Source organism: Mustelus asterias, chromosome 2 (genome assembly GCF_964213995.1).
Source record: "Mustelus asterias chromosome 2, sMusAst1.hap1.1, whole genome shotgun sequence".
Classification (NCBI taxonomy): Eukaryota; Metazoa; Chordata; class Chondrichthyes; order Carcharhiniformes; family Triakidae; genus Mustelus; species Mustelus asterias.
Window position 1 is genome coordinate 140,194,396 of NC_135802.1, and position 13,234 is coordinate 140,207,629.

The window sequence follows — 13,234 nt, forward strand, 5'->3', positions numbered from 1 at the left end:
TAAAAAAAAATTCTTATGTCCTTTTGACTTGTTTTTTGGTCTTTCTTCTCTGGAGTAAGACTGGAACCCTCTGACTCACCTGTGTACCATGATTTAAGTCCCACCACAAAGACTTGAGCACATAATTGAGGCTGACACTCCAGTGACATAATGAGGAAATGCAGCAGTGTCAGAGGTGCCATGAAATGAGATGTTAACTGAGGCCTTGTCCATCCCCTCAGTTGGATACAAATAATCCCATGGGACAATTGTTGAAGAAGAGCAGGGCAATTTTACGCAGTGACCTAGTCCATATTTATTCCACAAACAACATCAATAAAAATCAGTTCACTTTGCCGCTTGTGGGACAAACAAAACAAAGGTTAAAAGATTTGGAGGAGTTGTTTTGAACCAAGTAACTGTGAAAATCTTGCTGTGGATTCCTAACTGGGCCTCACTATAAACTGTGCGAAAGACATGTTCTAAAAGTGAAAGCAAAGTGAAGGTCTCATAAAAAGAATCTTGGCTTCTTGCGAAGTCGGCCAGGTTTATGACAATGAAGAGAGTGGAAAACAAGTTTGTTAGTAGGTGATTGGTATTGCAAGCACAAACATGTGCACCATTAAAGCAATCATTACAAAGTGCTAACACAAATTTGCTTTGTACATATGTGCACCAGAGCAGATTACGGGGTGGTTTATGGTAGGATTTTTGAACAGGTTAGTTAGGTCTGTAAGTCCTCCCACCAAGACGTCAGTGACACCCACTGTTGCCTATTGTGAACTATTGGCCTAGTATTTCCTGGATAAGTAATGGTGAGTTCACAGTAGTTGCCATTATTAATGCTGGAGAAAAACAGCAATTTGTGGCAAGTCATAGATTAAACCATGGCGGGGATTTTCCAATGCCCAACGCCAGCCCCTGGCAAGATCTGGTGACCCCGCTGGCCAATGGCAACCTGCCACTGGAAAACCCAGCATGGTGGGGGGTGGAATCCAGGCCCATGAGTTGTAAATCGCCACAATTGGTGGACAATCTGTCACCTTGTCCTGTTAGCCTCGTGAAAACTAGAACTTAACATCTGTGAATATCTAGAAATTGGTGGATTTATGCCATATACATGATTTAAAGTTGCCACAAAAAGTTTGGGAGCCATTTCATTTTATGAGGACCCTGTTAATAGGGTGATTTTTGGGTCTCAACCTTGCAGGTCCAGAAAGGGAACATGTGAAACTGCGGAGTCTCACTCCTGCAGGTAGTATATTGTTCCTGGGTTTTTTAAATGTAACATTTAAAAAGAATTTTACTTATCCTTTCTGTCTCTTTTTTTCTCACATCTAATCTTCCTTTCCCATTTCTTAGTTTCACTATCAGTTTCTAATTGGACTCTAATTTATCCAATTTCTTTAACTCTGCTTCTTTCTCTGTCCCCAAATGTAATTGTTTAACGGCATGAACTGTTGGCCTCAGATTTTTCATTGACTGTTATCAATTCATTTTTTAAAAATTCATTCATGGGACATGGGTGTCGCTGGCTGGCCAGCATTTATTGCCCATCCCTAGTTGTCCAAGGGCAGTTGAAAGTCAACCACATTGCTGTGGCTCTGGAGTCACGTTTAGGCCAGACCAGGTAAGGACAGCAGATTTCCTTCCCTCAAGGGCATTAGTGACCCAGATGGATTTTTCTGACAATCGTTTCATGGTCACCAGTAGAGTCTTAATTCCAGATATTTTTAACTCAATTTAAATTCCACCATCTGTTGTGGCAAGATTTGAACCCAGGTCCCCAGACCATTAGCTAAGTTGCTAGATTAATAGTCTAGTGATAATACCACTTGGCCATCACCTCCCCCAACAATTTCCCAACAAATTGCAGCAGCAAAGTAATTGAAGGTGAAGGGTGAGGGAAAGTATCTAATTCAAGGTGCTCACCACAAGAAATCCCATTCCAGCAAATCCTGGGCCAACTTCTTTTTAACCCCCTTCTTTTAGTAACTTAACAACAAATGTATACATGTGTCAGGAAGGTGTACATTGCACATATTCCAAATCTTACAAACTTCTGAGACGAATTAAATAAAATACTGATCCGAAACCGGGAATTGGCCACACGGCCACAGTAATTCATAACTTTACATTGTCTGGCAGATGTATGATACATGTAGATACTTGCACATACGTGGTCCACCAGCACATAGTGCAAACCTCAGCACGTTCTTTAATTCTGGGAACTATTCCAGCTTCCCTCGGAGTTGTTGGCATGGAAACAGCAGAGACACCACCAGCAGTAAGGGTTCTAGCAGCTCTCCCCTTGTACCTGAGCTTAAGGAGGCAATTTCTTGATGTGAATGGCATCTGACTTTAATCCACAGATTTTTATGCAACATTCTTAGCTAGTCAGCTAGCTTTTTTTTAAACATCTGCTTATTCAGATTTGTTGTGTGCATCTGTTTCAGGGCATTAAAAGGGAAATAAATCTGTCAAATGGGAGTTAGTGCCAATTTCGGTAATGCTCAGTTTACAAACATGGCTTTGGTATGTGCCTATTGTACGTAATAGCCCAGCTGCAGAGATATGGTATATGTCACATAGATTGGAATACATCATTACAATTTTGTTTTAGAATTAAAGTTTAAAGTTCACTTATTAATGTCACAAGTAGGCTTACCTTAACACTGTAATGAAGTTACTGTGAAAATCCCCTAGTCGCCCACACTCTGGCGCCTGTTCAACTTTGAAACCTCCTTAATTTAACAGGCCTCAGGCTTTTCTATACTCACTTCCATACTGGCTTCCTTCCTGTTCAGGCCCTGCTCCTTCACACATCAACTTGCAAAGATGTGCGGTGGGGAAGTGGGAAAAAGGGACAGAGAGAGAAGGAGGGAGGGAGAGACAGATAGACAGACAGAGTGAAAACTGTAGTGAGGGATGGAGACCTTTACGCCTTGGATGTACAGGATACAATTTCAAAATTTGCAAAATATAGGAGGGCAGAGATAGACTTCAAGAGGACAGACAGACTGAGTTGGGTGGATGTGTGGAGGGTACTATTTTAGATGGAGGTGTGAAATGATGCATTTTGGTAGTGTTACGTTTCCAGCTGCTGATAATATTCGACATGTCAGATCCCAGAATTAAACCTGGCATGATAGATCCTAACTTTTCTTCAGAAACTGTGGAGGGAAGTTACTGAAGAAATTTACAGGAGGCTGTTCATGAACCTTTAATACAAAGAATAAAACACTTAGCAAAACAAGAGAAGTGAATTATATTACATCAGAAGAAAAGTTTGGAAAAAACACAACACAAACACAAGATGACAATTCAAATTTCCACTATTCCTTTAACCCAGCAACATCTTTACAGGCACATAAACCAGTGAAGAGTTACCACTAGATTGATACGAAGGTTTCTTGCTTGGGACTAGCACAGTTGCAAATTATTTTCTTTTAGTGATTTCCTGTGCATTCACTTGATTCTCCTCACTTTATTGAATCCAATAACTGATTATTCAGTTAACTACTGTCCCACTAGACTTGCAGTTTTTCTTCTCAGAGAGTTTCAAATCCCTGTCTTCTCTCTCTGGCACAAATTCCTGTCCCTCCTGTCTTTTTTGTGTCCGTGGATCACTGTCGCAAGGCAACAGTAAAGCTTTTCTACTTTGTTTTGTTTTCAGAACCACTGAACCTTTAAACCCAGCTCTTTAACTTCACTTAAAGTTTATTTATTAGTCACAAGTAGGTTTGCATTCACACTGCAATGAAATTACTGTGGAAGTCGCCACAGTCTGGCATCTGTTCGGGTACACTGAGGGATAATTTATCATGACCAATTCACCTAAGCTGCACATCTTTGGACTGTGGGGGGAAACTGGAGCACCCGGAGGAAACCCACGCCGACATGGGGAGAAGGTGCAGACTCCACATAGACAGTGACCCAAGCTGGGAATTGAACCCGGGTCCCTGGCGCTGTGAGGCAGCAGTGCTAACCACTGTGCCAATATTGTACATGTACAAGCAAAGCCAAACATCAAAACTTCAGTCACAATTCTATCCAGACTCCCAAGTATCAAGGTTCATAAACAGAACCTGAATGAAACCGAAACCATTTTTACCTTTCTTAACACATACATATATATATATATTATGCGTTGTTCATAACATAGGAAGACAATGAGAGGCAATATAAAAGAAAGGGTACAATTCTAAAGGGAATTATGGAAAAGAGACATATAGGGAGTGATCTTACTGGCTTGTCCCACTGATTGGCCGGTAAGATCGGGCGAGAGGCGATAAATCAGGTTTGTGCCCGGTTTCTCGCCCCTCGCGATGTTACCGGCACTGAATTGCCGGCAGGGTGCGAAGCTGATTTCAATATTTAAGACCTTATTTAAATATAATCAGTGAGCCCCGGACGCTATCGTCTAGGCTCACTTGTCCTTACCTGCTCGCCAGTCGAGGCCCTCACCGGCAAGGATCACGTATGGTTCCCACCAACGGGGACTTAATGTGATGGTCCCGCTGCTGGGATTGGAGGCCATTGAAGGCCCCCGGGTGGTCGGGGGCAGGGCCGGGCAGTGCATAATGTATAAAAGTCATAGAAAAAAACTTCTATAAAAACAGATGAAAAGCACAAAGAAGCCTGTGAGGCCAGCAGTTATATTTGACCCAGTTCCATGTTCCAACCCCTCCGAATGAGATCCAAATCCCCCGTGAACCTTGCTTGCCAGAAGGCATCAAGTTGCTTCATGTAGACATCGCCCTTGGCCTGAGAAACCACGAATAACAGTCTTTTCACTTTTACTGGGAAATCATCAAGTTTATAAAGTCAGCTTCAGCACTTCTAGTCAATTCTCATTTATTAAAACACATCCCTACTCAATCATGAGGAATCATCATTAAGCATTGGTTTCAGGGAAGAATCTTAGAAGAATTTCTAAATAGTAAAAGAGAAACTTGTTTGGGTGTACTTTTTCTTGCCTGAGAGCTCAAGAATCTTGCCTTTCAGAGTAAAGCTCGCATAACAGCTGTAACATCTGGCACTGTTACATGACCCTTTGGGATGCCATAACACCAGCGCAGCAGCTGAAATCAGCCCAGATGTGGCTTTAATAGGCTTTCGGTGGTGGATGTTATTGCAAACTTGTGGAACTAATGCTGTGCTTCATGTCCGATTCCAACGATGTGGAAAACCTCCATTTTTATCAAGGTTTAATGCTTTAAAGAAACTGATTTTCTGGCCTTTCCTGAATAACAGGAAACTCCAAAGTGACGGGACCGGAAAATCCCACTACTGGCCAAAGTGAGGGCTGAAGGGGGGGTGGGGAGGGGAGGTGGGGTGCCTAGTATGTTAAGACAGTTGAGTATAGTATGTGGAGCATTGACAACATGGTCTCACCTTTAAGGTGGTGAAAGACAAATGAGGAATTATGTTTAAATAGTTCCTGGGCACTTTGCATACAGTGAACGTGAATGTTTAGACAATGCCTGAGCTGTGCATTGGGAATTCTAACAGTTAGTTTGGAGCTGCCTTGCATACTGGCATTTTTAGAAGATGAGGAATGGATAACAGCGCTTTTCAAATTTATAGAGATGTTTAAGAGTACTGAAATTTATTATTAACAAATCTTTAGCTAATAAATATAAGCCTTTGCGTTAACTCCCTTCAAGCTTGCTGTGCATAGTCTGTCTTGTAGCACTGTATTAGCTAAGTAAATTCTGGGCACAATTAATCAAATCCTATCCATGTACTCCTTCCTGATAACTACTCCATGTACAATGAATCAAATCCCTCCCCATATGCTCCTTTCCAGATGGCCACTCCAGGTACAATTAGTCAAAGGCCATCCATATACTCCTTTCCAATAATCACTCTATGTGCAATGAACTAAATTCCATCCTATATCCCGTCCCTGCTCTTCATTTCTTTACTGGTCTGTTACTCTGCCCCGGACATAGTAAGCAACACAGTAGCATAACACAGATCCCTCACTCCTTCTCAAAACTGCACAGAGGTGTCACCCAACTTTAATAACCAACACAGACTGAGTAGTACAGCTTGAGAGCCGGATGTTACTGCATCACTGTGCTCGCAAGTAGCATTTTTCATACCAATGTTTTATCTGCAGATAGCACGAGACATTATTTCATCTTCAAACAGGATAACGTCACATCAGAACTTGAGTGCCCCTGAGGGGAATATCGCACTAAGCTTTTCATAGAATCCCTACAGTGCAGAAGGAGGCCATTTGGCCCATCAAAATCTGCACCAACCACAAAACCACCCAGGCCTATCCCCGCAACCCCTCATATTTACCCTTCTAGTCCCCCTGACATTAAGGGGCAATTTAACGTAGCCAATCCACCTAACCCGCACATCTTTGGACTGTGGGAGGAAACCGGAGCACCTGGAGGAAACCCACGCAGACACGTGGTCTGAGGTCGGAATTGAACCCGGGTCCCTGGCACTGTGAGGCAGCAGTGCTAACCACTGTGCCACCGTGCCGCCATGATTTGATTCATTTTCCTGCGCACTTAGTGCAAGTGGGAAGAGGTACAATTAACAGCCATAAGACGAATTGCAGAAGTTATTGACGGCACTACTTAAACAAGGACTAAACAATGGGTTTGAATGAGGAGCAAAAACATGATCGTCACTGATAAATCCAGTTGGTAAATTGGGGAAGTCCTTTAGCCAGAGGATTGTTACAATACAGAGGGGGGAATGTTGAGGAGAATTCAAAGGAAAATCGGATAAGTACATGGAGGAGAAAGGAATAGATGGATATGCTGATAAGATCAGATGAAGTATGGATGGGGGTGACTCACATGGAGCATGAGAAAGTTGGGGCAAATGACCAATTTCTGTGCTGTAGGTTCTAAGTAACATGAGTGGAAAGTTAGCTTTATTTAATGCAACCCTGCGCTTTTACTCAAGTCGAAGTATACAAATTGCTATTGAAGGTGAGGGAAGTGTAAATGCAACATTCAGTTTTCTAAACAGGGCTGTTCATGCCCCTTGAAGTCTCCGAATCCCAGGGGATGCTTATCTCTTGTGTTCCTGCTTTCTGAGTTTGCCTAGCAAAGAAACCACAAATAATGGGATGAATGTTTCCCATTTTCACAAAAAAAGGGAAAATAAAAGAAAGGCAGATCTCAACCATATTTCCCGGCACTTTTAAGGAGCTTGTTTCTTTCAATATTGCAGGTTGCACCGATAATTAAGGAGAGGATGATGAGGAAGGGCAGTATGATGGTGGGTTACCAGCCCCATCGTGACAAGGTTAACTTCTTCCGTCAAATCATCATCAGCCCCGTGGTCAGCCGTGAGGACATGGACTTCATTCTCGATGAGATCGACAATCTGGGGAAGGACTTGTAATTTGGATTGAAGGCATAGATGATAAGATATGTTTACAGCTACAGTATGTTTACTAGAAAGCGTTTGCAGCTGATCAGGGTTTAGCTTAGAAAACTAGGCAGAACTGACTTGTACTGTATTCATTTTAGCATGAACAAAATTAACTTCGATGAAGCGGATTCCACCCTTCAGAACACATATACTTGCTTATTTTACTGAACAAATGATGAAGCTTAGTGGAATCTTCTGGAAATATTTCTAATCTATATTTGTATTGAGTTGCTGTTATCTAGTGTGATGGTATAAATGTCCATGTCCATAATGGTGTACATCTTTGCTACCCTGTGTGTGCGTAAAGAAATAAGTGACCACTTACAAATTTACCGATTGGTTACAAACTGATCAACCCACAGCTCTATGGCTCAGACTTCAAACGTCTCCAATTGTTCTGTTGCTGGATCCACATGTCCAAAAATATGTTTGATTCCAGCAATGAGACCTGGGGAAAGGATGAGGCCTTAACTCCAAAGCTTGATTTCGTATTTTTTCCCAATAACCTATGGAAATTTTTATTCTGGTCAGGCTCCAATTTAAAATGGTGCCTGACTTCTCTTTATTTACCTTTTTGAGGCTAAATCCCCCATCCTACCTCAGTGGCTTGTCCATGGAGTAAGTTTAATTTCAGGGGCCAAGAAAGCATAGTCAACTTTGTTCCTCTTCCTGACCCTGGGCATTTTCCAGGTGGCGGCTAGTTTGCTAAGCGACTCACCCAGGGCACAATGCCAAGGGCCACATCCTGAAGTGGGAAGGAAGGTGAGGTAAAGCAGGAAAAGATGTCACCAATATTACGGGCATGGGGGAAAAAAAAGCCATTCTTTCAGTTGGAACATTAGATTATATTTGAGAAAAGTAAAAAAATGTTGCTTAGCATATTGTGTGTTGTCGGTTACAAGAGCAATTATAAGCTTGTCACTTTGTGTCCCTTATATGAAGAAGACAGGGAAACTAGTGTTCGCCAACTGTGCAATATTATTTAGGCTTTGTGTGGTTAATATGACACATGGTACATTGTCAGTACAGTGATAGTAGCAGTGAGGTGGTTGCCACAATAGGCAAAAAGGCGAGGTCACTTCAGTTGTTTCCTAAAATTATTTCTGCAGCTTATTAGAGAAATAATTGTCTTTGCACTTGAACCTTTTAAAGGAATGATATAAAATATCTCTTAAAGGGATGCTTTCTCCTAGCAAGGCTGGAATTTCTGTTTGTAAACGCCCCTCCTCGGGCTGATAGTCATCCACCTGTTCAGGTATCTAAATGCCGGCTTGAGATCCAATAAAGCTACTTCTGACAGATTTGAATTGCATGCTTTTTACCTAGAATTTTTATTTCAAAGCTTTCAGAAGTAGCCTATTATTGGAAAGATCACTCCAGATGGAAGAGCGCTGCTGTGCTAGATTATGCTGTTCCTTATTGGTGAAATGTAATGTCTGTAAGAAGGTATCGTTTTATTATGATGACTCACCTTTCCCAGAAGATGATAGTGCATCTTTAAAACAGCCATTTTATCAGTGTAATATAAAGCATTTTAGATTGGCCCAGTGCTAGTTTTACATTACTTACTTTGATCTGGTAAGATCATTCCAGAAATGTGAGCTTAAAACAAAAATATTTTGCATATAAAGGTCAGGGTAGCGATGGGTCAGGAGAAAGACGAGGAAACGTTCCTCGTAATCCTACTCTTAGCGTTGGCTTCTAATTCGGCATGAATTAAAAGTCATCCCTGCGACGATAGAGCTGGCTCAGAAAGGACAAAGTCTCACGTAGGGTTAGTTTTTTTTTTCAGTACTTTTTTTATTTAAACAACACTTCCTATTTTTCATGGGTTTATTCTATTTATTATATTATATTCTGTGAAGATGGTTCTTAGTTTTTAGCAAGATTTTCTGGAGTTGAATTGTTGAATGTACTATAGTTTTGCTTTGGGGGTATGGGTAGGCGTCAGTGTAAAAGAGGATCAGGAAAAGATTTGTAGGATCGAGAAGGGATGGATATGGTGGGAGTGAACAAACTGGTGTCAAAAAATTGAAGAACGTATTTACATACAGCCCAGTAATTTAAGCGATATGTTACCCATGCATGTAATGTGTGTGTGTGTATTTAAATGTGTAATGTCTTACAAGTGATTTCATATAACAGTGAGGCATATGTAAGAAACACGGTTATGAGGCCAATGATTTATTGTCCCGCAGATATTCAATTCCATACTTCCTTATAGGTCGTCCATTTTAATCTGCAACATTCTGTGTTCCATAGAAGTGGCATTGTAAGGGGGAGGTGTATATGTGGCAATTTCAACATAGACAAATATTGGGTGCAAATATAAAATATTATTAAACATAGATGGTTTGTAGCTATAAGGGGTTCCATTGAACAAGGGAAGAGGGAATCAATGTGTTTTACAATCTATCAAAGGGAAAATGTAAGGGCACGAATTAGTAAAGTTATCTTTTGTATCTCAAGCTGTTCGGTAAATATAGTTAATTTTAACACAAAGCGGCTGAACCACGAGTTGATGAAATCTGGAGGTGAAATCCCTGGATATTTTGCCTCTTGGGTTTGTCAGATGGTTGACGAGGGTGAAAAGATCTCAGACGACTAAAGGACAATGTTGCAGAGCATATGAATTTGCAAAATGGAAATGCACCTCAGAAATGCACCAGAGATTGGCCACTCAATTAGAACCTACTTTCCTTTGCAAATAGTCAACATTTTAGGCTTTTCTGGCCTCTCCAACTCTGGGAACATCATTCAGTAGAAAGACAGTTCCAACTTTTAAAGACAGCTGAACAGATCTGGTGAGTTAGTCAGTTTTAAAGGAGAGACCAAGTTTATTGGTCCTGATTAGCTGGACCCACAATCCACCGGAATACCAAGTCATCGTTTCGTTACTCCAACCTTGTTCTAACATTCCTATTATTTCTCTCTGTAAAACACTAGCTCAAGATGATTTGCACTGGAGAGATTCAATTCCATCTCTTCTGACCTTTATGAGAAAGAAAAATCCATCAAAGTCTGGATGTTTTAATAGTGAGACAGGCTTCTTTGCCCTGAGGATGTTGCTGAGATTATAATGGGAATGGGATATATCTGCTGATATATCGATCTCCACAGTCCCTTCAGACCTTTACTCACCATCAGTGGTTCTATTTTCATGTGAGTATTCTGTTATAGAAATATCCTGTTGAGAAATTGAGAAAATTGCTGATCAAATTGTACATCAGGATTTATTGGTAATAAAATGCTTGCTGCCTATCTGTTGAGATGGGGGAAATAAGGGAAATAAATCAATAAGCAAATTAACAAGCAAAAGTCCAAAGATGTGCAGGTTAGGGGGATTGGCTATGCTAAATTGACCTTTAGTATCCCATTAGTCATTGGAAATGTGTGGGGTTACGGGGATAGGGCAGAGGAGAGTGCCTGGGTAAGATACTCTGTCAGCGAGTTGGTGTAGACTTGATGGGCCGAATGGCCTCTTCTGCACTCCAGGGATTCATGACCTCAGGGGCAACTTCTTCACGCAGAGGGTGGAGCGTATATGGAATGAGCTGCCAGAGAAAGTGGTTGAGGCAGATACAATAGCAACATTTAACAAGCATTTGAATAAGTACATGGATGGAAAAGGTTTAGAGGGATATGGGCCAAAGGTGGGCAACTGGGACTAGCTGGGAGGGCACCATGGTCGACATGGAGCGGGTGGGCCGAAGGGCCTGTTTCCGTGCTGTATTGCTCCATGACTCTATGAGACTTGAATTTTACTGAACAAATGATTTCCTCTCTGTGTGTTGTGTAGTGTGCTGCTTGTTTGCTTGTCACTAAAGAAAAAGTTTCCAATAGACAACAGTGCATCTGAAAGTAAAACGGCTTATGAAGTGATTGTTATCTGTGTTGCAGTGCTATAAAACTCCAGTTACATTGTGCTGTTAGTGTTGAATTGTCTATTATGCGATGCTGGACACCACTGACTTATTCTGGTGAACACCAAGAGTGAAACCGTACGGTAACTTTCCGACATGTAGCTTAGTTTCAGCACTATTTTTAAAATGTGGCATTATAGGTGTTTTGGACCATTTAAACCAAAGTAGAACCAATACATCAAAATGTTTTTTTAACACTTAATTTATGGGGCTGAACCTACTTGAATGAGACTAGAGGTGATAACTTATGTTTCGACATATAAAAGACTTCTGTATTTAATGCGGTGAAATAAAAAAATCTAGTTAAATTCACTCGTGTCTTCTGTTTTGTGCTGAGAAATTGTCACTTTTTTTGTCATCCGGGCGGAATTCTCCTGCCGTTCATACCCCGCTGCGCTGCCAGCGAGAATGGAGAATTTGACACTCAGCCAAATCTCTGTTCACTGCAGCGGGACTGGGAAATCCCAGCTGCGGGTGAGGTCAGAGAATCCAACTCTTGGTGTCTGAGAGAAGCTTATCGTTTTGCATTGGGAAACATATCTCCTGCAATAGTTCCTTCTCCCGTGTCTGCAGGGTCACATCTGTGTAGCCTAGAATTCTGTTTTTGCTTGTTCCTCTGCTAACTCTTGGTGAGCAAGGGATCATCTGCCCATGTAGTTCTTGTGGGCCTTGGTTGTCCATGGTCTGGATTTACAGATGCTGCTGGAGGTAAGGCTATTGATAAATTTGATCTTTTGTCGAACATTCTGCTGTGTACAGCACAAGGCTTAGCACAAGGTTTCACATAGAACTATCTCTCAGCATACTTGTGTCATTTGAGCTTAAATCACGGATAGATCCCTACATTGGGCCCATTGAGTCTGCACCGACTCAACATCTTACCCAGGCCCATAACCTCCCCTGCTCCCTGCGGCTGCCGATCCCCGTAATCCCTAATCCACTTTACCACCACAATTTGGGCCAGTAGGGGAAAATTTAGTATGGCCAATCCACCAAACCTGCACATCTTTGGATTGTGGGAGGAAACCCATGAAGACATGGGGGGAACATGCAAACTCCTCAGTGTTACCCAAGGCTGGAATTGAATCCGGGTCCCTGGCATTGTGGGACAGCAGTGCTAACCACTGTGCCACCATGCCGCCCTGCCTATTTACATATTTAACATGAACCCTTTATATTACAAATAGTACTCACTTTCAACTCCACCATTCCCTTTGATTCTGTGACTTGTGCTGTGATAGCTGGACTCTGAAGTTGTGGATGAGCCAGAAGCTCTTGTGACTCAGAAGGGGGATGTCTGAAGCATCCTGTTCATCCCACTACAAGATCTAGCTCCACGATCTATCTCTCTTCCCAGTCCAGTTCAGTCCTGCTCAATATGGAGCTGAGCTTCAAATTCCACATCCAGTTCATCATCAAGTCTGCTTTCTTTCACCTCAGGAACATCACCCTATTCATTTAAAATCTTCACCTGCACTTTCTATTCCAATTCCTTTCTGGACTCCTGAATTCTTTCTTACATAAACCCCCAATTCATCCAGTACTCCCATCGTCCACTTCCTATCCCATATGAAACACCATCAGTCCATTTTCCAATATCACTGACATCCAATTCTTGTCCACCTTGATCTTACTGGTTGCGAAATTTGCTTAAAGTACGAGAAGAGAATTAATTTTATCCCGCTACAGGTCACGGACCTTATAGGAAACTGGCACTCCCTGTGAATTTAATGAAAATCTTTTGAGGAGGAAGTATCTGTGAAGAGGTGGTAGGTAATAATAATTGGAAAAAGTTATGATAGGTGTGGGAGGAGCATCCATTGGGCCTGAATTTTCACTCCTGGTTTGGGAATGCAGCAGTGGGACAATTCCTGACTCCACAAATGTGAACCGAGAGAAAGTGCCCCGGTTCTGGGGGAGTT

At 41.8% G+C, this 13,234-nt stretch overlaps 1 protein-coding gene across 1 annotated transcript in view; it reads left to right on the forward strand.

The window, feature by feature from the left end:
• Window positions 1-11,611, forward strand: part of LOC144511818 (acidic amino acid decarboxylase GADL1-like) — a 95,710-nt gene extending 84,099 nt beyond the window's left edge. Inside the window, exon 15 of the mRNA XM_078242172.1 lies at window positions 7,186-11,611. Coding sequence (XP_078098298.1) covers window positions 7,186-7,359 — 174 coding nt within the window. The 3' untranslated portion in view covers window positions 7,360-11,611. The remainder of the gene's footprint in view (window positions 1-7,185) is intronic.
• The last annotated feature ends 1,623 nt before the right edge of the window (window positions 11,612-13,234 follow it).